We start from the raw sequence: 25033 nt of genomic DNA on the forward strand, positions 1-25033 counted from the left end.
CAAAAATTATTAGGGTCTTGTCAAAAGGACTCAGGATTTAACTTGAAGAGGCTCCCACGGGACAATAAGTGTAACAGTAAAGACAACAGTTGCAATTGATTGAAACTCACCAAATATATAAACTCACACATTCATAATGACACCTAAAATCAAATTTAGAGGATGATAGGAACCAGTTCATTATCTTAAAAATGGGTAAATAAAACATTTAACTTGCCTTTCCTATATGACCTATACCCCTAGGTAAACAAATAGTTAATAAGGGAAAACATCTTTTTATATCCAGCCAATAAATGAAATGATAGAATTAACACATGGCTGTTTTGCGATTCTGCCAATGAATTAACTGATCTAGACCTTGAACTTCAACAGCAGCATTGTGAAAGGGGACACAACCAGAGATTATGTGCTTCCTGATCAAGGGACACACCATCACCTGTAGTTTGCCAGAGGTTGGACCCAAAGCCTCACCAAGCCTCTGGATCCAGCTGCCATTTTGCAGGAACACAGAGGAAAGAGGAACAAATTGAACCACATCACGTGTATGCAATCCGCAAAATCCGGATTGTGGAAACTCTGTAGGTCAGATGGCCCCAGTTCATCAGTAGATAAATTACAAGGAAAAGAAAGGGAGTGGAGAGGGGAACCCATCGACTAAAAGAGACTTAAAAGATAGATTTTTTTTTAAATGAACAGGACTATATTTTAGTACCTGGGGTATGTTGGGTGATAAAAGTATAATGAAACACTATGAAAGTCGGGATAGTGGTTACTTGGGAGGGAAAAAGGAGGGATGACTGGGATGGGACAAATGGAAGGTTTTTCAGGGTGACTGGCAAACGTCTATTTCTTGATCCTGGGTGGTGATTACAAGGGTGGCTGCCTTTCATTAAGCTATATATTTGTTTAATGTCATTTTCTAGATCTGTGTTTTATTTTTGCCTTTTTTATTTTTTAAGAAATCAATGGTCTTAAAATGGGAGTTCACACCCTACGGTATCTGTGTTGGAACTTAGATTCTTATAACTCTTAAAATGAAAACTTTTTGATTTATTGGTGGCATTATGTTAGTGATGTTTTTAAAAGAGATACAGTTTTTCGGGTGCCTGGGTGGCTGAGTTGGTTTAGCTCAGACTTTTGGTTTCAGCTTGAGTCATGAACTTGGGGTCCTGGGATCAAGCCCCGCATCGGGATCCACACTGGGCGTGGAGCCTGCTTAAGATTCTCTTCCTCGGGGCGCCTGGGTGGCTCAGTTGGTTAAGCAACCACCTCCGGCCCAGGTCATGATCCTGGAGTCCCGGGATTGAGTCCCGCATCGGGCTCCCTGCTCAGTGGGGGGTCTGCTTCTCCCTCTCCCCCTCCCTCCTCTCTTGCTCTCTCTCTCTCACTCTCTCTCTCAAATAAATAAAAATTTATTAAAAAAAAAAAAGAATTCTCTTCCTCTCCCTCTGCCCCTCCTCCCCCCCACCTCACCCCCCTGCTAGCAGTCATTCTCTCTCTTAAAAAAAAACAATAAAATAAACAAAATAAAATAAAAGAGAGAGTTTTTCACCTTTACCGTTTTAAAATCAAAGTGTGAATACATGGGTATTTGGTGTATTGGGAGCTTCTCCACATCAGACTTTATGTGAAGGAAATGTACTGAAATGTACCAGAATCATATCCTCTCAAGTGTTGAGTCTAGTCCATTAGAAAACTGCCTTCCTGTAAATTGTGTTTCCACTCTTAAACCTAGAGAAACATAATTGAAGAGTTGTATGTTAACAGAGTGGTGATAAAATAGTGCATTCAGACAAAGAATGGCCTTGAGGATAGGGGTGGATAGGAGAGAAAATATGATACAGAGAGGCCACAGCAGCATTGGAACTTCTCATGTTCCTTGTCTGTCTCTCCCTTTTTCCTCCCTCCCTTTCTTTCTCCCTTTTTTTTTTTAATTTAAAATGAGGGAAAGCTTCCTTCTCCCAGAATGCTGGATGTCCAAGTTCTGATATTTGGGGCAGATCTTTAGGGCACCAGAAACCATGCTTACAGAAGAGAAAAGATGTTAAATGTTAGACTTTAAGAAAGGGAAAGAAAAAGCTAGAATGTCTTAAAAATACGCTGAAACGAAGTTTTGCTGACTACTTATTGCAAAAAAACAGGCTTCCTTCTTAAGAAGAGGATGGTTCTCTGTTCAGAGATTAGAAGTCCTGCCCTGTGGTTTGCCCAGTGTTGGAGCTTTTCCCCATGAATTTAAGAAAGTTAATGAGATTTTTTTCCTACCAGGCAGAAGATACGTCTTAGTTAAAAACTTGGAGACCATAATGAATGTTGTTAGAGAGAAAGTAAAATGAATGACGTCTGTGAATTTGTTTTAAATGTTGTTCGTTTTACCAAATAATTGAGATAAATCTTTCCTGAGGAGGAAGCGAAATCATCAGGTTTCATTAATAATCTGGAGCTTTTCAGAGGATTACTTTGAAATACCTCCCTGCCAACTTTTCATAAATAAGCATAAACTTTCTTTGACCTATCACACGTAACTAAATAGCTGTTGAAGGGTTAAAACCAACTAAAAAGTGATTCTGTAGTTCCATCCCCATTCTCCTGCAAAATTATACAGGAAGTTTCTTTTGGTTTTCAAGCAGGGTAATTACGAGAGACAGTTACATAATTTACAGTTTCAATCTGCTCGTCCATAATCACACACTTCCACCTAGTTGTATATACCCCCATGAGTATCTGCCTTGTACTTTGATTTGTAAATGATGATTGCAGTGTGATTGATTGCTTGCAATGTAGTATATTGAATTGATTCTTAAAAATGAACTTTAGCTGTTAACATGTCTATTTGAGTTCCTGTTATTTATGTAGTTTGTGGTTCTTGTGTTCAGCAGTTGCATAGTAGTTAAGAAATTACACTCGCAGAGATTTTTTCCTTATTAAATTTAGAAAATGGAGTGTCTGTGCACACCCTAACTAGAAGAGTGCCTGGGACATCGGACGCACTCAGCTGCTGAGCACAGGACTAAACCATTCCAGTCCTTGGGAAGATGAACAGAGATTCTTTGGTTAACAGTGACCCCACAGTAAAAGGCTCACGGGGATAATACTTTGGCCAAAGCCGTGCTGATATTAATATATTGTTACTGAAGGCTCAGCCCTAAGCGCTGCGGCATTAGGGAGGCAGTGTAAACGGTGGACTTCGAGAAAGGTATCACCTACTAACTAACTGAAGGGCTAGTAACGGGCAGTCTGTTAATAAATACTGCTAGTGATGATATTTCATGCAGTTTTGTTTTTCCAACTGCTAACATCTAACTCTAGCCACTTTGGACTTTTAAGATTCCTAGAGGATTAAAGGCTAGATACCTACATGACACGAGATCTGCTCCCACCCCAGCCTGCATGTGGGCTGCATGTCTGTCAGAATGGGCTCGTCAGTCACCCCATGGGGACACTACCATTTATTGCCAGAGGCTTTTTACCTCAAATCCTGTTGGAAAGCATATGGGAGATACATAAAAAATAAGTGAGAACAGAAGTTTTCGAGTTCTGTGGGGTAGGACTGTGTGTCTCAATGACCCGAGGACAACTGGAGATAGGTTCTCTACCTTACATTTTTGACATTAATTGATCAGTCAGATTGGGCGATGGTGTGTGCTTTGATTTTCGAACGTTATCCCCCAAAACTGACAGATTTCCTTTGAAATGTAATCTGGAAGACAAAACTTCTAGATTTGTATTCCCCACTTTTTCCTTTCTTCAGTCTTGCTGTAATGGGTCTGCTGTGTGAAAGCTTATCACTCAGAATTAGAATTCCAACATTTCTTTGTTCTGTTTTAGAAAATTATAGCTGGTACACACACAGACACAGAATTTTGGGTGGGTTGTGGGAGAGCCAAAGGAAAGGAGAGTTGCTCTTCTAACCATTCCGACTCCCAGAGCATGGTTCTGAAATCATGGCAGTGTCCACGCGGATGGAAACTCTTCTTCTCAGTCTGCGGGTAGGAATAGACCAGATAACTAGCTGTGAACCACCCCAGCTGCCCCCACAGAACCCCAGACCTACAATATTGGGCAAAAGAAACTCCAGTTGTTGCTTTGATTAGTTTATTTAAGGAAAAGTTCAATTGTAATGTTCTAGCAACCGGAGACTGGTCTTAGAGGTGAGGCATTAAAAGTATATGCGGTTCTTTGCTTGGAGCAGATGCTTTATTTGAAGTGCATATGTGTTTAATGCAATGTTTAAAATCTTACAGCTTCTCAATGGTAAATTCCTGTTACCAGGATTTTGTTACTAAGGTGTGAACATTTTGTCTAGATTTTAACTTGGAAGAATCATAAATTTGTTTCTGAAATAGTTTTTCAGATTGAATCTCCAATGTGGACTTTTGCCTATTTATAAGAGAGGAAGGAACTTTAAAATGCCAAATTACTTCATCTTAAAAATGTTTTGTGTTTGAAAATTTGTTTTTCCTAAAACTTGCTAGGGTTTAAAAGTGATTTGAACTGTGGAAAATCAAAAAAGGTCAGAGAAAAGGCATTATTTTGCCATGTCTAATTTCTGTCAGTGCAAAGGCCATGGTCCTAGTGCTTTATCATTACCTAATAGAGGTGCCTCCGGGTGATGGATCAGAGCTTCAAGTTAGATTTGTAATAAGCAATGGGCTTCATGAAGAATGTGGTTACTTCCCAGTTATATTTAAAAGGATTTTTGAAAATCCTTCCCCAAATGATTTCGTTTGGGAGTGAGAGTGAGATCTCTTGCTCCATGACCATTTTAACCTTTGTCAGAGGTGCCTCGTTTTCATAACGAAGAAATTGAGAGGCTGAATCTATTTCATATATGATCATCTTCTTAGAAAGAAAAATTATGTTCTACATAAAAGACCAGAACCTTGCTGGTGTGGTGACATGCCATACGTAAACAAATATCCCTCAGGCGTCTAAAGAAAGAAAACTCCTGTGAAGTCTGTCCCAGAGCTCTCGTTGCCAAGTGACAATCTCCTTCCTTTAGCCTCAACTCTTAGATGCCTCCTTTTCCTCCAGGATTCCCCTTCTACTTGGATTTCTCATCGGGCACTTCTGCTACTGCCACAGCCCTTTGGGGGGTCGGTCGTGGAGATGTGGGACCCGTGTTGCACCCTTGTTTAACATTCTGGCCATGGACTCGTCCTCAGGACCCTTTGCTTAATATAACCCGTAATTCATCTATGACCAGTTTGGCCCGAGATAAGCATGAGTTGAGGTTGGGTAGGGTACAGACGTGTGTAGTTTTAATTTAAAAGCCCCTGAATGAATCCAGTGTACAGCCAGGGTTGAGAAGCATTGAGCTGGACGAGAGGATAAAGAAAGGAGAACTAGAGACATTCTCAGTGAAGTAGATTATCAGTTATTGACTCACTTTTGGCCTGTGACTATCTCACAGAGGTCTGTCTCTGGCCCTGGTCATCCCCAGCTCAGGAGCTCGTTCACAGGTGTTCACCCTCCTCAGAGGGAGGCGCGTCGCCTTTCCTGCTGCCTGATGCCCTATTTGTGAGTTCATATAATAGGTGAGTTCATATGTTCCGCGGGTGACTGAGACACAGAATGACCACCTCCTTCACGCCCAGTTACAGAATCGTGGAGCTCTTCTGGTAAGTTCCAGCATGGTCTGTAGGTTTTTTCGCAAACACAGCAGCACGGGGGTCATGCCCCTACCACACGCTCTTCCACTGAAGGCTGTTAAAGGAGCATCATTCCTCTCCCGAGTGGACCTGGCCAGGAAGGAGGCGGGTGTCGGGTTCAGTAAGAAAGCCCACTGTTGCCTGTGCATAATTGAGCCAGAGCTCAGCATCCGGAGCAGTATGCTGAGGAGCTTGTGAGAAGGGGGCTCAGATAGAGACAGTCTGGTATGTGACCCAGAGCAGCCAGCCTTCCTACCCCCAAAGACCCACTGTCTCCTTTCTCTGGGTTTCACTGGCTCAGACCTTTTTCCCAGGGACAGACTTGGGTCTTCTCGGACATTTGGGTCTTTGTTTCCTCTGTCTGGTGACTGTCTCTGGGTTCCTCTGACGCCCTCAAGCAGTCATTGTTATTGTGGTTTGACGTCCTTGCTGTTGTCTGAGGATAGTCCTTTAAGTTAAGGACTTAAGGGCCAAAGGGAATTTGGGGAGCTCAGAACTGTGCTTGCTGTGTACTGCAGTCGCCAATTTCTTATGATCATTCCTGAGGCAGAATATGTTGGGGGCTTTTTCATGGCTTCTTTCTTTAATTAAATTTATATTTGGGTGGTTAGCTTGGGGGTTAGGGAGAGGAGAACTTCTGTCTGAGGCATTGGAGTAAATGGAATGATTTTCAGGTGCCTAAGGCAGAAGTAGGAGAAGAGAGGTAGCTCTTCTCAGTCTGATTCTGTAGAGCAGTCTGTCTTTTTCCTTCTGTCCACATTTTCTTCCACGTTTTCCTACTTTGCCCTACGTTAAGTATATCTGGTCACCCAAACGATCCCCTTGAGATTTCATTCCTTCAGTACGTTGACTAATGGTAGTAGCTAACATGTAGCATTTCAGTAACATGCCAAGCACGGTTCTGCATGCTTTGTATTATCCATTTAATTCTTACGACATCCCTAAGAGATACGTATGATTATTCTCCAACAAGTTTTATGGATGAGGGATCTGAGGCACAGAGAGGTTAAATAATTTGCTCAGCCAGCGTCACATGGTCGGTACATAGTGGGCCCTGGATTCCATTCCGGGCGGTCTGGTTTTAGCACCCTTGCTCTTACGCAACCTGTAGTCCCTGTATGACCTGTCATACTGTGTTTAAATAAATGCCATATTGTTTTAAAATACCTGTGACCTTGTTGCCCAACTTTTAAAAAATTCTTGTCATTTTTTATTTAATGCAGGTGGTCTCAAAGTATGATCCAGGGACTCCACGGGACCCCTAAGGCCCTTTTAGGGAGTCCGCAAGGTCATAACTATTTTCAAAGTAATGCTAAGATGCTACTTGTCCTTTTCACTCTTACGAGTGTACATTGGAGTTTTCAAGTAATTTCATGACCTGTGATATCACAGCAGATTAAATACCAAAGCAGGTATGAGAATCCAGCTTTTTTCTCAAGCCAAACAGTGAAGAGATTTGCAAAAAATGCAAAACTGCCACTCTCCTCGCTATTTTTTTTTTTTGTATTTTGAAAGATAAAATTTTTTTCATAAAAAAAGTTAACATGTAATGGGTTTATTGGTTCTTAATGAATTAATAAGTATTTGTCAAATTTCTCTATAAAATTAATAGGTATAACTCTTATGAACAGAAGCTCTTAAATAATTAAAAAAAAAATTTTTTTTAAGATTTTATTTATTTATTTGAGAGAGAGAGAGAGAGAGAGAGCAAAAGCAGGAACACAAGCAGGGGGAGTGGGAGAAGGAGAAGCAAGCTTCCCGCGGAGCAGGGAGCCGGATGCGGGGCTTGATCCCAGGAGACTGGGATCATGACCCGAGCCGAAGGCAGACGCTTAACGACTGAGCCACCCAGGTGCCCTTAAATAACTTTTTAAATGTAAAGAGGTCTCGAGACCAAAAACCTTGAGAATGATTGATTTAATATATAAACCCTTGCATTTCAAGTGTGGCCCAAGTTCCATAGCATAGGAACTTGTTAGAAACGAAGAATCTCAGGCCCCACCCCGACCTACCGACCGATTCAGAGCCCATTTGCACAATGAAGGTTGAGAAGTACAGATGGACAAAGCCACTTAGCAAATCAATTACCTCTTGCTAAATTTCTGCCTGGTGGGGCTTTAGAGATTCCTGTCCCTAGTTCTCTACCACCGAGTTGCTGGGTGAGGTGTCCTTGCCCATCGAGATTCTTTAGTCCCACTGGCTCTCCTCCTGCAAAAGGTGGTTTTCACATCCTCATCAAAAGCAGCAGCTCCATAGCAGAGTTTACAGCTGCTGTCCTCAAATTTGTGTGCATCAGAATCACCCGGAGGACTTCTTAAAGCAGAAGTGCTGAGTCCTGTCCCCAGTGTTTCTGGTTCGTAGGTCTGAGAATTTGCAGTTCTAACAAGTTAACCAGGTGATGCTGATACTGCCAGTCTGGGAGGCCAGTCTTTGAAAACCACTGGTCAGTAGGAAGTAGAGAAGTCTATAGAAAAGTCAAGCAGTATTTATTCGAATTGTTTTATAATTATTTCAAGCCCATAGAATTATGGGAGAGATGTCACATTCCCATTTTCAAAACCAATCTCTTAAAGTATAAAATAATTCAAAAATTCAAAATTTCCATTTTTGCTATGGATGCATCTATATCTTTTAATAAATGGAAAGTAGTAAGAAATCTGGCAGGTCACGGGTTATTTGGAACACTCCGGTTCTCTGAAAACAGTAGGAAGACTAAGGTTCAGCGTCCTTCCTTACTAACAGCAAAATCACCACAAGATTTCAGCAAGGAGACATAAATAGCCTGTCAGGTTCATTTATCACTATTTAAACTGATACCACGCCATTCATCCACTTGTTCACAGAGCTGCTTAACCCCAGAAACCAGTAACAGATGAGCACAGACCAGTGAATTTCCGTCCCTAGTCACGAGATACATGGTTAGAGCCATCGGATTTCCTCTGCTCAAGAGCTGCCATAAATCCCTGGCCTGGTGTCAGTTCCCAGGCTTGCAAACCCAGTGCTGTCTAGTGATACGAACCTTTCAGCAAGGTTTGCTGAGCTAAACAGGTGTCTGATGAAGGGTGTGTAATCCTTGAAGATTATCTTCCCCTAAAAGCAGCTAGTAACCCCAGACTCATATAATCCAGACAGATGGGAATTGGGAGTCGCTTGCCAAAGTTCACACTTTGTATTTGAGGAAGTTCGTATGGTTTGGTTCCAGATGGTAGAAGATGAAGGTGTGCAAAATGAGGGGTGGCTGCCTTTGTGGGGGGAAATCCTTATCCATTAACATTATTCCACTTCTGGTCCAGTCTACAATTTTGAAATATTACTAGTTCAAAAGGAAGGAATGTTTCATATTAAACAAGGGTTAACCTTGCACTTAATACGCTGAGAGCTCAATTAATTTGGGAATTTAGGTCTGTAAAAACAAATCTTGACCTTGTCTAGATAGTTCCCTCCTTATCCTAATAGATCTGTCTACACAAAGGCAACTTTCTACCACTTTTTTTCCTCTCACTAGAATGGAGTTAACCATTTCAAACACAAGGGATCAGGGCTAGTTAATGTGAGAATTGATTCTCTTACTACAAGTAGGTCAGCCTTTACGGAAGTGAGGTAAATTTGGGTCCTATGCAGTCAGTACAGTTTAGAAATGCTGCTTTTCTTAACTTTCCCCTTAAACAAATACTTTGGTAATCTTTTAAATTAAGTGTGTGGTCCATAAACTGAGACTCAGACCTCATCCTCCTTTGGATAAGTCGTTCCAGTAAAGCAAAAGAGAAAGCCAGCTTTCAATAGTATGAAGATAGTTGATGTGGGTGAGGGGCTTACAGGCCAATCAATTTCCAATTACAAGTCTCCTGATCACAGAATAAGTGCTGTTCACCAGCACCTCTGGCTCACAGACAATTTAAAGGGAATAATTTCACCAGCAATTAATTATACTGCAGCTACTGGGATTTGTCCTCCAAACACCACTTTGTTTTTAGCCTGAACAACCAGGTCCCCCCAGGGATAGTTCAAGTTTTCTGATTGAAAGTATCCTCAGTTAAGGAAAGGTGTTCAAGCACTGTGGGAATCTATTCACTAGGGGTGTATTGTACTTGCTTCAGATCTTCAGGATAATACACTGGCTTCCAAGTTAAGTGCTTTTTATTTCCCTGCATCTTAGATAATTACTTGGAATCTTTTTGGTAAGTTACATATAAGAGCTGTAACATTAAACCACCACATCGCTGTAATTACTCAATAACCTAAATGTTCTTACCAAAAATTATTCTGTCAATTGGCTGTGTAGTAGTTATGATTTGAGGAGCCTAGAAAAAGGAGAAGGAAACAAAAGATAGCAAGAAATTCATTATTTAAATCATTCCATGTTACAAAGGTCAGAGTAGGGGGCGCCTGGGTGTCTCAGTCGGTTAAGCATCGACTCTTGGTTTCGGCTCAGGTCATGATCTTGAGGTTGTGGGATCGAGCCCCACGTCGGGCTCTGTGCTCAGTGCGGAGTCTGCTTCAGGTTCTCTCTCCCTGCCCCTCTCATTCACTGTCTGTCTTTCCCTCTCTCAAATAAATAAAATCTTTTTTAAAAAATAAAACAAAGGTCAGAATAGTGAAGTGCTACCAGCTATAGCTTTTTTGAAGGAAAGTGCCTCCTGCCTAGTGCACCAGTGGAGTAGAATAGACATGACAACTTTGTCTTCTAAGCTATACATTTTTAACATATTACAAGTGATTTCACTTAAGTAGTAAGGAATCAAAGAAATTAACCTCTGGTCATTTTGATTGTGGAAATGGATTCCATTTAATTTTAAAATGTCCCCTTCAGGAGGAGACTGTGGACTTTTAAATGGCTTTCAGCTTAAGTTCAAGTTCCTTCCATTGGGATAAGCTCCTTGGGGGTCTCATGAGTCAGAGAAGGAAAAACTAACTTCAGGCAATGCAGTGATGCCTTTAGACAGTGGCACTGTGTGGTCTGAAATGTTGGCGCACAGCATCCCTGGAGACCTGCTTGATGTTTTCTGGTTGGAGTTTTGGTTTGCACTTTTTCTCCCCAGCATGCAGGAGGGTATCACTTGCTGTCAGATGTTGGTAGCCTTCCTGCTCTGTAGCCTTCACTGGTGTGGTGTGGAGGTGCTTGCTGTGAAAGTCCAGTGGGCTCAACGGGCTCAGTGTACGCATGCTCAGTGCGGCTTGGTGCCCTGCCGCCGCCTCCCCAGCCCACCCAGGGCTCCAGGAGTGTCAGTCACACACTGCACACTGTGTCCAAGGGGTTGTCCCAGGAGACCACCACCTACCGTGGTGGGAATTGCAGGTGCTGAGAAGTTTATGCTTAAACGCTCCCCACAGACCCTAGGCTGCCTGAGCGTTCCAGTGGCCTGACCAGTTTAAGCTGAGGCCCCGATAAAGGTGTGTTTGTACTGCCCCAGGGTGTGAAAATAGGAACAGCTGTGTAATGTAAAATATGTTTTGGGGGGATTCTGGCTGAGCCCGGGGTAGGGATTGAGGGAAGAGAAGACAGAACAAAGAAATCCATGTGCTTCCTGGGTAAGATTGCTCCTAGTAGCGGAGAATAGAAGGTAGGAAGGGCACCTGCTGCCTTCTGACCGCGGTTGTATAGAAATCTTTCTGCTGGGCTGTGGGGGTGGGGCTTTCCATCCCTAACTGTGGGGTTCAGATAAGAACCAGTGAGGGACGAGGGAATTTCACAGTCACTGCAGGGGACTTTTAATTGTGGGATCTCATGGTCACAAGGGGGATAGTTCCATAGCCTGGATACTGTGGTCCTCTCCCCCCCAACACAGGGACAGAGCTGGGTCCTCCAGCCAACTGAGTAAATTTCTCAGCATGTACCAAGCACTTAGGAGGCAGGTGACGGACGTGCCAATTATCCGTGTCGTGAGGTCTGGGCACCCTTTGTACTTGAGTGACAGAGAGCTCTTCTCCAAACTGACAGGGCATGATCTGGGCTGGATTGAGCACCATGGTCATCACTGTTAGCATTCCTGACACCCTGCTCTTGAGAGCCTCAGTATGCAGCTGAATGACGTGTCGACAGCGGTTTGACTGTAAAATTTTTGTGGTGCTTGTTTGCATTCAATCAACTACATTACACTTAAACATGAGTTAGAGAGACAAATAAGTCAAAAGACTTCAGGAGAGCGTAAAGTTAAATATGTGCTTATTCTTTATAATGACATTCAGATTAAAACTGTCAAAATGCAAAATGCTGTGGTTACACCCTTCTAGGGTCAGGTTGGATTTCTTGTTCTCTATTTCTGCATTATCTGCAGTAATTTTGAGAGGCAGGAAAATGCATCAGAAGCATGATTTCTCCTTCTAAGAAAAAATCCAAAATTGAGAAAATTCTTGAGAATGCAGCCATTTTGGAAATGTAGATAAAGAAGAAAACTGCTGAAGATTTGGGTGGTTTACAGAGCAGCATGATTTTGTAATTGCTGCCACCTACTGCATGTGGTTGATGTTTGTTTAAATTTAGGAAGTTCATGAAGGTGAGGCTATTGAAATCGATAATTAGAGCAGGGTAGACGTTATTAGTTTGTAGCATTTCTTTACTCCGTAAGTGGCTCTTAATTACCAAGACAGCCGCCAGCTTTCATTAATTACCTTCAAATAGATTTAAAGTTTTAAATCATTTTAAAGTCCTTTTGCCAAGGAACCTTCACCGTAATGCTGTAGGATGCACATTCAAAAGCTTAACCATGCTCAGGGATTTTCTGACTATACACGAAGAAACAGTTTGTTTTAAGGAGGTTGTTTTATTCGTAGAAGCAACGTTCTGGGGTTGGATTATAAATTAATTTACATGAAAGAGGTGAAAATAGAGCTAGTGGAGCTGATGTGAGTTGCAGCAGTTGACTTAAAAGACATTCTTTTATTAGTCCTAAAACAAAGCTTCAGATCAGCCGACTAGTTAAATGTAACAAGCAATATAGAATCTGAGTCAACAGAGACCCTTCTCTTTTATTAAGACCCAGCTGTCAAAGGGTCATTAGGTCCTTCCTGTGGAAAACAACTTGCCCATTAATGTTTGGGGTGGTCCCTCGACAGGATTTCTGAGTAAGTGCCTGACATTTCGTTTTTTGAAAGAATCTAAAGCTGGTGAGAAACTTGGATGTTGAAATTTATCAGAAGTAACGTCTTCAACCTTAGCTCTGTGAAATATGCCATGATGTATATTTGGAATGCTGCCACTAGCTATGTGAATTGACTTAGAGTGCTACCATGAAAGGTTCAGAAGCATAAACTTCATGGAGATCAAATCACTGTAACTGGGAAAGAGACCGCATACATAAAGTCTGATGTGCTGTTTTTATCTTATTGCTACTTATGTTATTTCCGAGTGGCCCCCATTCCAATGTCTGAAAACACCACAGTGAGGTCGACTTTGGCTTTTTCTGCCCTAGGCTATTTGCTTTCTAGAAGAGAAGGCCAAGCAGGGTCTCCTGAAAAGCCACTCTCTGATCTGGGCCGTCTCTCCTATCTGGCCTACTGGAAGAGCGTCATCTTAGAATATCTCTACCACCACCAAGAGAAGCACATCAGCATCAAGGCCATCAGCAGAGCTACGGGCATGTGCCCACATGACATCGCCACCACCCTGCAGCACCTCCATATGATTGACAAACGGGATGGCAGGTGAGTACCAATGCCTGCGCGTCACTGGCTGCCTCTCAAGCATCTTACACTAGGAAGGGTGCCTGGTGTTAGGGGGATACATTCCAGTTTAAGATAAGAGATTGATAAAAGGTATTATCAAAACCTTTCTCCTAAATAGAAAACAGGAAATGATACTTTTTTGCTGGTCAGATTTCAATTTGCTATACCTTTTCATTGATGAGCTTTCTCATCAATCGTACCCTGGGTAATAGTGCTAGCATTTGTCAATGTGTGAAGGCGAAATGAAATTTCAGCTTTTGATTGCAGTTTGTTCTGCCTCATCACATTACAGATTTGTCATCATTAGAAGGGAAAAGTTGATACTGGGCCACATGGAAAAGCTGAAAACCTGTTCCCGGACCAATGAGCTTGATCCAGAAAGTCTAAGGTGGACCCCAATTTTAATTTCTAATGCTGCAGTTTCTGAAGAAGAGCGAGAAGCTGAGAAAGAGGTAATGATTGGCTTCATCTACCTAAGTTGTGGGACTTCAATCTTGCAGCATTCTTAAGCTAAGAAGGTCATTACCATCGTTGTCAAAGGCTTGGTTATATAGAGAGAGCTTGTGAAATGATATGGCACTAATTTATCCTAACTGAGGTCGCATGGTAAGACATGATAATTTTATTGAATTGAGTATGAAAAATGAAACATTTATCATTGATCACAAAGCAGCATTTTTCACTACTGACAGCATGTAATCAGATCACATTTGGTGCTGAGCTCCAAGGCTGCAGTGTCAATCGATTCTTTGTGTTTATGAACTTGCTTAAAGTGCTCCATGCCAGTGAGCATGTAATGTAGTGATAAAGGACTCAAATCAATTCGCTGCATCATTAATACTGCTAAATATCCCATGAAACCCAATCTTCTTTGATTTGTTATCCTAACTGATGCAAGAGAGTCCTGAGATGATGCAGCTGGAATGTTGCTTGGCTGGCTGACTGTCCTGATCAGAAACGACTTAAGAGGTCCTTGCCTTTGATCCTTAGAGGCTCTGGCTTAACTGCCCTTTCACTGGCCCACCATTTTTATCTCCCCCCCCCCCCCCCCCCCAACTTAGGCTGAGCGGCTAATGGAACAAGCTAGCTGCTGGGAAAAGGAGGAGCAAGAAATCCTGTCCTCTAGAGCGAACAGTAGGCAATCACCTGCAAAAGTACAATCGAAAAATAAATATTTGCATTCCCCGGAGAGCCGGCCAGTGGCAGGGGAGCGGGGGCAGCTGATGGAGCTGTCTAAAGATAGCAGTGAAGAGGAGGAGGAGGAGGAGGAAGAAGAGGAGGAGGAGGAGGAGGAAGAGGAGGAGGAGGAGGAGGAAGAGGAGGAGGAGGAGGAGGAAGAAAATATACAGAGTTCTCCTCCAAGATTGACTAAACCACAATCAGTTGCCATAAAGAGAAAGGTATGTGTCTGTTTAGATTTGCAGTCTGAGTCCGTTTCAATCAAATCTTGTCATTGCAAACAATCTATTAGTATTTGTTTCACTCTCTATTCTTTAGACGTAGTTTATTTGTATTCAGTCCTCCTGATCATATATCATAATCGTTTATCTTACAGTCATGATTGTGTTTACTTTTTGAGGTTTGTTAGTGCTGGGACCGGAAAACAGGGACAGGCGGGCTTCCTCGTCTAGTAGTTACTGCCACCTGCTGGTTTGTGGGACCAGAGTAAGTCAGGCAATGGGAGCAGAAAAGGGCCCTGGAGAGCACTCACACCACCGTTCAGTGCATTTTGATGAAAACACGAAGGCCTTAAGAGGCTAGGAGACTTGTCCAAGGTCACACAACTCCTTAGAGGTGGAGCCAGAACCAGAACCAGATGAGTACTCCGACTCCAAGCCCAGCGCTCCTGATAACTGTCTCTTTTTCTTGTTCCCGGCATAGAATTGTGAAGGTACTTCAGGCTCTCCGTGTTGATGCTGATACTTTGCATTTGCATCCAAGTCCCATTGCTGAAATCGCTCATAGCCTGGTGGTCTCTCTAGATACACCTTGTGCAGAAAGTAAAAAATTGATTTTGTCCTTGGGTAATTTTATTCAACCCAGATCTGATATCTTTGTCTTCAGTATCTGTGACATAGTGAGGGGCCAGCTATTGTTAGTATAGCCAAGACTTACAGAAATGACGCAAGCTGAGGCTCTGCCCCAAAGTCATCCTGTGCACTGCTGTCCAAGAACCTGCTGTTCTAACTCCCAGCTTGGTAGTCTGTTGTTAGTGGAAGGGCAGCGTGGTGAGGGGGTAGAAAAGAACATCCCATAAAAGTAAACTTCAGGCTTGGGAGTCATCTTTTGATTTCTTACAAGGAAAATGTATTCAGGTATTTTTTAAAAACATCAAAAACCAGAATTATCCAAGGCATGAGATGGATTCCCATCATATAAATGGATTCAATCTGGAGAAAACCAGGTCTTTATATTGGCTGTACTCATGCTTGGGTAAATTCTAGTGGATTAGGGAGGGCAGGCCGACTGGGGGGGGGTGTTAATAACCATAAATGTCAAATTACAGAATATGATTATCAGGTTTATATGTGAACGTTGAGAGAGTTAATGTGAGCCAACAGTAATTCTTGGATACAGTTTAGAGTTTGAGTTTTAACCAAGTATATTGAACCTTCTTTGCAATGTATTTTAAATAATTTTTCAGACCCATTATTGACAGATTACATTTTAGCAGCAAATATGTTATTCCTGTATTTTAATTTGGTTTCATTAAATACTCTTTTGCTTGGGCAAAAGTGTTTTATAATTGCTATTATGGAGAGTCATCTGTGCCAGCCTGTGGTGCAGTTAGAAAAAAAAAGTTCCTATCGTATAAATATTTAAGACAGATTTCACATGTCCTTTCATTCTTTAGAGGCCTTAGGCCTTCTATAATATTTTATAGAATTAATCAGTTGCTGACATCTGTGCAGTCATCAATACATGACTCTCTCAACATTTTAAACAGAATAATTCTTCTAGTACCCCATCCTCTTTCCCTTTTCATCGTTCTGAAGTCCTGTGAAATGGGGAACACCATCAAATCTCCTACAGCGCCTTGCATATAGCAGGTGCTCCGTGAACAGTTATCAAGTATTAAATGAGTGACCCAGTGGCGGGTCGATTATTGCAACATTTATGCAAACATCTGTGTCCATGATGACCGAATAGCAATGATGTACAGGATATTGAAGTCTGCAAGTACCACTGGAAAATGTATTCTAGAAAAGCAAACCTTGGCTTTTAAAATCTACAGTTAAGCTGAGGCGATGTTCCCTCTCAGAGCATCTTCTTGAGTAAACAGTTGCTTTATTTGGAAAACACTTGCCTGTGTAGTTAGAGCCCGACAGGGATGTTAAACATCAGATGGAAGGTGAAGTACAAAGGCATTACAGAAGTCTCTACGTGTAAGATTCTCAGACAGGCCTTCGGTACGTGGTTGCTGCCTATCGACTCAACCATTTAATTTCTCATGAGCTCTTATGTATTATGTTCGGAATTAATTTCAGAGGCCTTTTGTGCTAAAGAAGAAAAGGGGTCGTAAACGCAGGAGGATCAACAGCAGCGTAACAACTGAGACCATTTCTGAGACGACGGAAGTCCTGAACGAGCCCTTTGACAACTCAGACGAAGAAAGACCGATGCCGCACCTGGAGCCTACCTGTGAGATTGAAGTAGAGGAAGACGGCGGGAAGCCAGTCCTAAGAAAAGCCTTCCAACATCAGCCTGGGAAGAAAAGACAAACAGAGGAAGACGAAGAAAAAGACAATCATTGTTTTAAGAATGCTGACCCTTGTAGAAGTAAGTGGAGGGATGATAAAAATCTCATCCTTGTGCATGTCTCTTGCATGACCGCCCAGAGGCAGCTCGGGGGTTGTGTTGACCCACCAGGAATAAGTGCTCATCTGTCCTCTCTCATTCGTAAAAGGTTCTATCCCTTCTTCCTGGAATTGGATTTTATTTTAAACAACCTCTAAGGCCAGAACATTCCTCTAGGTGGGTTCATCTGACTTTCCAGAAATTGGCTAATCCTCAAAAATTCTGAAGTCTCAATAAGAAACACACTGCATCTCCTTGATTCTCATAGGTACTTTTTTTCACACTTAATATTTCCAGAGTCAGGATTTTTATTCCTGTCAATGTAAGCATCTAATGCTGTAGTTTCTTTCTTCCTGAAAAATAAATTTAGGAAATCGATGATGCAGCTTATAATTAGTGGTGTCTTAGGATACTTTATTATCAAGAATCATTTAAACTTAGCCACACCGTCAGTATTAGCTTTGATAATATAGAATAATGTGGAAATCAGGAAATTGTCCTTCCTTTTAAGTTACTATTTTACAGTTTGCTGTTGGCAGGGACACCCCACGCCATCCTCTTTAAAAAAAACAAACCTAACACCAATGAATTGTCTTTGCTGCCCTGTTTAAAAGCAACCATTCCTTGCCTTTTGGCTTGGATTCTTGAGTTCCCAGCTGAATCGTAAGGATCTGTGGACAGTCTCTCCTTTCTGTAGCTGAAATGACTCTATATAAAAAACTTATTCTAGTATCCCTGCTAATCTAGAAACAGGCCATCTCATTTCTTTGGGAACTACAGGTGTCTCTTGCTTTTGAGAAGCCACGGTTTGGGGCGCCTGGCCCAGTGGGTGGAGCATGTGACTCTTGGTTGTGAGTTCTAGTCCCATGTTTGGTGTAGAGATTACTTAAAAAATAAAATCTTTAAAAAAAAAAAAAGAAGAAAAGAAAAGTCACAATTTTAAGGGCATGAGCAAGCATCTTCCTGACTTTCATAATTAACTGCAATACTATTGCTATATGCAGTAGTTTGCTGAGAGAATGACATCTTATCCTGGGTATAAAGAATCCAAGCCTTGTTTTTTAGTTTCTTTTTTTTTTAAGATTTATTTATTTATTTGAGGGGTGGGGAGGAGCAGAGGGAAAGAATCTTTCAAGCACACTCCCCAGTGAGTGCCATGCGGGACTCTATCTCACGACCCATGAGATCATGACCTGAGCCAAAACCAAGAGTCGGGTGCCCAACTGACTGAGTCACCCACACGCCCCTGTTCTTTAGTTTCTTTAAACAAACAAACAGCAACAACAAGCTGCGGCAAGATACCATTTTTTGTGTGTAGACATTGAGACTTATTTCCACTTCTTCTCAGGAGACTGTAAAGGAATCATCACGACCTTTATTCTCCACTCTGGGCAGTTTGCCTTTAAAATTCTAAGTGGCCATATTAACCTGATTCCTTTCAGGATCTCCGTAATTACCAGAAAACTCATCTTCTGATTTAGAGAGGTGCTCCTACAAAAGCTGGTAGGTCCAGTAGCGTGTGGAATCCAGGGGCATTGGCATGGCTTTTATCTGCCCATGTGACTAGAAATAAAACCATTTGGACACTTTGGAGTGACTATTAATTGGGTATTGTACTTTGTACTTCTGAAGGAATCAGTCTACCTCACCTATGTTTTCTCAGCTAGCCAGTTTGAATGTAATATTTGCAGGTAAGTTTATGTGTAATCCTTTTATTACATAAGTGAACTAAGAGCTTACCCTGTTCTGTACTGATTAGATTAGAAATCACTCCATTCTGGCAGAAAGGATCTCTGTTCCACATTGAATGTGAGATCTTATGTCTGTTCTCCACAGTAATGTTTGTAATAAGGCTGTTTTTCTTTGTAAAGCTTTTCCTTTACATTGACCTCCAGGAGGTCAGTGTGAGCTTTCTAACTTTCTTTCTAAAGATCTCATGAAGACTTAGGTGTTTTATATTTGTATTTATTCATATATTTATTTGCTTGCTTATATTTAGATAAATGTATTTACAAATCTGTTTATATTCATATGTGCAGAAAGGTACAGGAGAAATGAGATTAGCCAAGTTAAAATGAATGTGAACATTATGGCTTTTTTCTTATTTACTGCAGTGTTCAAACCTTACACTCGAGCAACAAATTGATCCTAAATACAGTGTGGACAGAATTAGTGATCAAAAGAATACCTAGAGTTTAACTATTCAATCATTTCATGATAAATACATTATAGTTTGTGTCGTGCAAAAATGATGATCCTCTAGTACAGATGCATTTGTATTGGGGATATTTAGGTATTTCTTCATTTGTTTCAGAGGTGCACAGTTTGTTTTTATACCACGGAAAATTTCAGATCAAAGTAAATAGTGTCATCTGAGATCATTTAAATGTAGTAAATGTCCACAAACGGAAGGTCACTCTCTCAGGATAGATACGTGAGTTAGGCGTCTGTTCATTTCTCCAGGACAGTGGTGCTTTGGAGATGAGCTACTGTTAACCCCCTTTCCCCTGTAGTTTTCTAATTTGGACATGTTCGACTTTTTTTTTTTTTTTTTTTTTTTTACATTGTGGAATTCTGGGCTTTTACATCAGAGAATGTCTTATTTGTTAAACTCAAAGCAGTTTATTATAGCTGTCCGCATCCATGTGCTTTCTATAAAAAGCACAACTTTCTGTTGGAAGGGGAGGAGGAGGGAGGGAGGGACTATTTGAAACACATTATTTTCCCAAACCTAGGTTATTTACTTGGTTTATAGCACAATATGATTCTATGTTAGTTTTGATTGTGTCTTTATCATCAACTCTTGAAATCAAAAGCAGTGATACTAATTAATTTAGAAGAATGAATTCAAGTTGTTCAAGGTGATGCTTTCTAAGACTTTGTTTTTCTTCCTCCTGTTTCTGTCTCCTCGCTAAGACAATATGGATGATGATACAGATAACTTGAAAGACGGCAGTAGAGACAATCCTGAACCTCTAAAGTGCAAACAAGTATGGCCAAAAGGAACAAAACGTGGTCTATCTAAGTGGAGGCCAAACAAAGAGAGGAAAACTGGATTTAAACTGAACTTGTACACCCCACCAGAGACACCCATGGAACCTGATGACCAGATAACAGTAGAAGAACAGAAGGAGACTCCGGAAGACAAAACCAGCCCCACTCCCACCAGGATTGAGGAAGAGGTCAAGGAAACCGTGGAGCCCCTGCTGCCTCGGGACGAAAACAGAAGGGATGAAACATGTGCACCTATAAGTCCAAATAAATCGCCGGGTGAAAAACCAGAAGATGATCTAATCAAACCTGAGGAGGAGGAAGAAGAGGAGGAAGAAGACGACGAAGAGGAGGAGGAGGAAGAGGAGGAGGAGGAGGAAGAGGAGGAGGAAGAAGAAGAAAATGTAGAAAAAGACCCAGGTGGTGCTAAAAGTCAGGAAAAAGAAGAACCAGAAGTCTGCATGGACAAAGAAGACCCTGTTCCCTTGGATGATCATGAAGAGGAGGAGGAAGAGGATGAAGAGCCATCTCACAATGAGGGTCACGATGCAGATGATGAAGATGACAGTCACATGGAGTGTACAGAAGCAGAGAAGGAAGAACGCCCAAGAGAAGCCTTCAAAGAAGTACTAGAAAACCAGGAGGCTTTTTTAGACCTTAGTGTCCGGCCTAGTCATTCAAACTCAGAGGTCTTAATGGACTGTGGCGTTGACCTTGCAGCTGCTTGTAACAGCGAACCTAAGGAGCTTGCTGGAGACACTGAAGCTGCACCTGAATCTGATGAGGAATCCCCAGGAAAAGAGGCCCAGAAGCAGGACCAAAAGAACAGTGAAGAAGTGGATGCTGAGTTCAAAGAGAGAAATACTGCAACCATGGAAATTGACTCCGAGACCGTTCAGGCAGTTCAGTCCTTGACCCAGGAGAACAGTGAACAGGACGATACTTTTCAGGATTGCGCCGAGACTCAAGAGGCCTGTAGAAGCCTACAGAACTACACCCATGCAGACCAAAGTCCACAGATCGCCACCACCCTGGACGATTGCCAGCAGTCAGACCACAGTAGCCCCGTTTCCTCCGTCCATTCCCATCCTGGCCAGTCAGTACGTTCTGTCAACAGCCCAAGCGTCCCTGCCCTGGAAAACAGCTATGCCCAAATCAGCCCGGATCAAAGTGCCATCTCGGTGCCGTCTTTGCAGAACATGGAGACCAGTCCAATGATGGATGTCCCGTCAGTGTCTGACCACTCACAGCAAGTCGTGGACAGCGGATTTAGTGACCTGGGCAGTATTGAGAGCACAACCGAGAACTACGAAAACCCAAGTAGCTATGATTCTACTATGGGCGGCAGCATTTGCGGAAACGGCTCTTCGCAGAACAGCTGCTCCTACAGCAGCCTCACCTCTAGCAGTCTGACACAGAGCAGCTGTGCCGTCACCCAGCAGATGTCCAACATCAGTGGCAGCTGCAGCCTGCTGCAGCAGACCAGCATCAGCTCACCCCCGACCTGCGGTGTCAAGTCTCCTCAAGGCTGTGTCGTGGAGCGGCCTCCGAGCAGTGGCCAGCAGCTGGCTCAGTGCAGCATGGCTGCCAACTTCAGCCCGCCGATGCAGCTGGCCGAGCTCCCCGACGCTGGCAACGCCAACCTTGGCTTATATGAACGAATGGGGCAAAGTGATTTTGGGGCTGGGCATTACCCACAGCCATCAGCCACCTTCAGCCTTGCCAAACTACAGCAGTTAACTAATACACTTATTGATCATTCATTGCCTTACAGCCATTCCGCTGCTGTAACTTCCTATGCAAACAGTGCCTCTCTGTCCACACCATTAAGTAACACAGGGCTTGTTCAGCTGTCTCAGTCTCCGCACTCCGTCCCTGGGGGACCCCAAGCACAAGCTACCATGACCCCACCCCCCAACCTGACTCCTCCTCCGATGAATCTGCCACCGCCTCTTCTGCAACGGAACATGGCCGCATCAAATATTGGCATCTCCCACAGCCAAAGACTGCAAACCCAGATCGCCAGCAAGGGCCACGTCTCCATGAGAACCAAATCGGCATCTCTGTCACCAGCCGCTGCCACCCATCAGTCGCAAATCTATGGGCGCTCCCAGACTGTAGCCATGCAGGGTCCCGCACGGACTTTAACGATGCAGAGGGGCATGAACATGAGCGTGAACCTGATGCCAGCCCCAGCCTACAATGTCAACTCCGTGAACATGAACATGAATACTCTCAATGCCATGAATGGGTACAGCATGTCCCAGCCCATGATGAACAGTGGCTATCACAGCAATCATGGCTACATGAATCAAACACCCCAATACCCTATGCAGATGCAGATGGGCATGATGGGAACCCAGCCATACGCCCAGCAGCCGATGCAGACCCCGCCCCACGGTAACATGATGTACACGGCCCCCGGACACCACGGCTACATGAACACGGGCATGTCCAAACAGTCTCTCAACGGGTCCTACATGAGAAGGTAGGCAACAGGGGCAAGTCACGAGATCCCCTCCCCCCGCCCCGGGCATCACTATTGGATTGAATCTGCACAAATACCTTCGAAGAGTACGATTTCAAAACCAGCAATTGGTGTGAATGCAAAAACATTTGTTGGCACCATTTATTTAAAAAAAAAAAAAAAAAAAGCTGTATGCAGCAGAAAGCCTTATACAAGTTGTTTTTCTTTTTTTCCTTTTTCTTTTTTGGTACCTTTGTTTCTGTTACTTTTATATGAAGTTCTCTGCAAAGGAAGGCCTCTCTGGACTACAGTTTGAAGGCAGCCGCTCGCTGTGCCTGCTTCCATTAAATGATGTGGATATCAAGCCCCGCCCCCACCAAATCACCTGTTTTAATGCGGAACCTAGAACTTTTTTTTTCCCCCCTGTCCACTCCATGTAAATGCCTTTAGCATTTCAGTTATTGTATATTTTGTTCAAGGTGACACTCCAGCATGCCGCTAATGTCTTTGTTAGTGACAGTGCATTTTGTAGTACTGTACAAGTGTTGTGCTAACAGTAAGCCATTTCTTAAGTTTTTTGCCTTGATTAGGGTGCCCTGATTTGAGGGTTTAAAAAAAAAAAACTATATTTTTGTTAATTATAAAACTGTAAAGAGCTATAAAAGCTATTCCCATTTGGTTAGTCAAAAAGGGTTTTATTGCTAAATGTTTGGTGTAAAGTTGAGACCCTTTTCCATTTTGGTGACAGATTTCTTTGGGGAAAAAAGGCAGCTTTCTGTTTTATAAATGCAGACTTCTGTTTATTGAATGAAGCATATCTCAGTGTTTATCTGTCAGGTTTTGAAACATTTCATATATGTCCAAATACTTGGCAGGATTTAAAAAAAATAGTGAATTTGGTGTAAAGTTGCTATTTTATGGAAATGCCTCTAACTTTACATTTTCATTCCATCTGTAGATTTTTCTATCTTTATAAAATATTGGAGTTATTTTTTAAGGAAAAATAGAGAAGTAGCTTGTGAATAGCTCAAACTAAGCTTACAAACCGCATGTAAAAAAGCAAAAAAGTTATTTGTGTCTGTTTATATTGCTTCCTTTTTTGTAGCCTTTGTACCTGTACAGGGTGACTGTAAGGGCCAAGCAGGAGAGGCGTAATCCTTGTATAAAATAGGAGCCAGCGACACTCTTGTATTTATCTGTTCTCTTTTTAGTCAGTCACTTCAAAAAAAAAGAAAAAAAAAAACAAACAAAAAAAAGCTGTACATTTTAACATAAAATAAATTATGATGAGCCATTTTTAGCCTCTTGTGTCCTGTCATATTATGATTGATAGAGAATGACCAATTGAACTGTATCATGTGTCACATCTCAGAACACATACACATTTTGGGAAAATAAATTATTTAGTGTAAATTGGAGTTATGAGATTTTCTGATTTGTTTTGACTTTGGGGGAGGGGGTTGGCAATAAATAAGAGTAATATCTAATAAAACCATCACATATACCAAATACCTATTTAATAAATTAATTTATAATGGATTTTAATGCTTTTCATGAAAGTTTATTTTATGCTGGTGCATACCTTCTGTATGCCAATCATTGTCTTTAAAATAAAGTGAATTTGTTTTTTTCTTTTTGACTTTGATCTTCATTTGCAAAGGTATCCTGCCCAAATATCCATTTGCCTCATTAGTGCAGTGTGCATAAACACCCCTCAGGGTCTTAGCACAGTGGTAGCAAACTTCATTTTTATAAAAGTTAATACCCAAAAAGCACCCAATTTGGGATTGTATATTTGAAAAATCATTTTCTCAAAAAAAAAAAAAAGTGTGAAAGTTTTGCTCTGTTGTGAATGAGTGATTGTTTTCTTTAGACAAAAAAAAAAAGTCATTGTTTATAAACATTATTTTATGGCATTCAAAGTTCTGTCTGTTCAAACATTTTATTATTCAAGCTATAAGCATAAAAATAAATGCTTGACTTGGCACCCACGTGAAACCGGCCCGCTAAGCTCTCAACGTGTCTAAATGTGGGTGCTTACAACTCCCCCGCCACTTCCTTCAGACCTCTCTGAGGGAAAGCGTTGCTTTTCCATCAGTGGTTCAACACAAATGTTTTGTAGATCATGGACACAAAGTTCAAGTAAAAGAATAAAACAGAGAAGGCAGGCTAGTGCATACACCCCGGAATCGCAGGCCCCTGCAGAGGGAGGATGCCTGCTGGTGTTTTGCCTTGTGCTCTCACCCTTCCTATGTTTCTGTCACAGTTACAAAGCCTTCTGGGTTTAGTGGCAAGACCTTGTCTTTTGGTCCTTTCCTTCTTCAGATGCAGTCAGTGGGGGGAGATCTCTAGTGGCTGAGGGAGCGCTTACAAGAAGAGGCTTCTGCAAGGGCTGTTGTCACAAAGGGAAGAAGACTTCCAGGTGCTGTGCTGGCCCGAAAGCAAACCAATCCACCTCCAGAGCAGG

The 25033-nt window shown here is 42.1% G+C and overlaps 1 protein-coding gene across 5 annotated transcripts in view; it reads left to right on the forward strand.

Moving 5' to 3' along the window:
* KAT6B (lysine acetyltransferase 6B) overlaps positions 1-24198 on the forward strand; it is a 181355-nt gene extending 157157 nt beyond the window's left edge. For all 5 annotated transcript variants that reach the window (XM_064594857.1, XM_045878150.3, XM_045878149.3 and 2 more), the window contains exons 14-18: positions 13058-13289; positions 13603-13762; positions 14372-14710; positions 16799-17090; positions 20025-24198. In XM_064594857.1, the coding sequence (XP_064450927.1) occupies positions 13058-13289; positions 13603-13762; positions 14372-14710; positions 16799-17090; positions 20025-22591 (3590 nt within the window). In that variant the 3' untranslated portion in view covers positions 22592-24198. The remainder of the gene's footprint in view (positions 1-13057; positions 13290-13602; positions 13763-14371; positions 14711-16798; positions 17091-20024) is intronic.
* Positions 24199-25033: the final 835 nt, after the last annotated feature.

Source organism: Mirounga angustirostris, unplaced genomic scaffold, assembly GCF_029215605.1.
Source record: "Mirounga angustirostris isolate CCGP_5_RB_7025 unplaced genomic scaffold, mMirAng1.0.hap1 SCAF_6, whole genome shotgun sequence".
NCBI lineage: Eukaryota > Metazoa > Chordata > Mammalia > Carnivora > Phocidae > Mirounga > Mirounga angustirostris.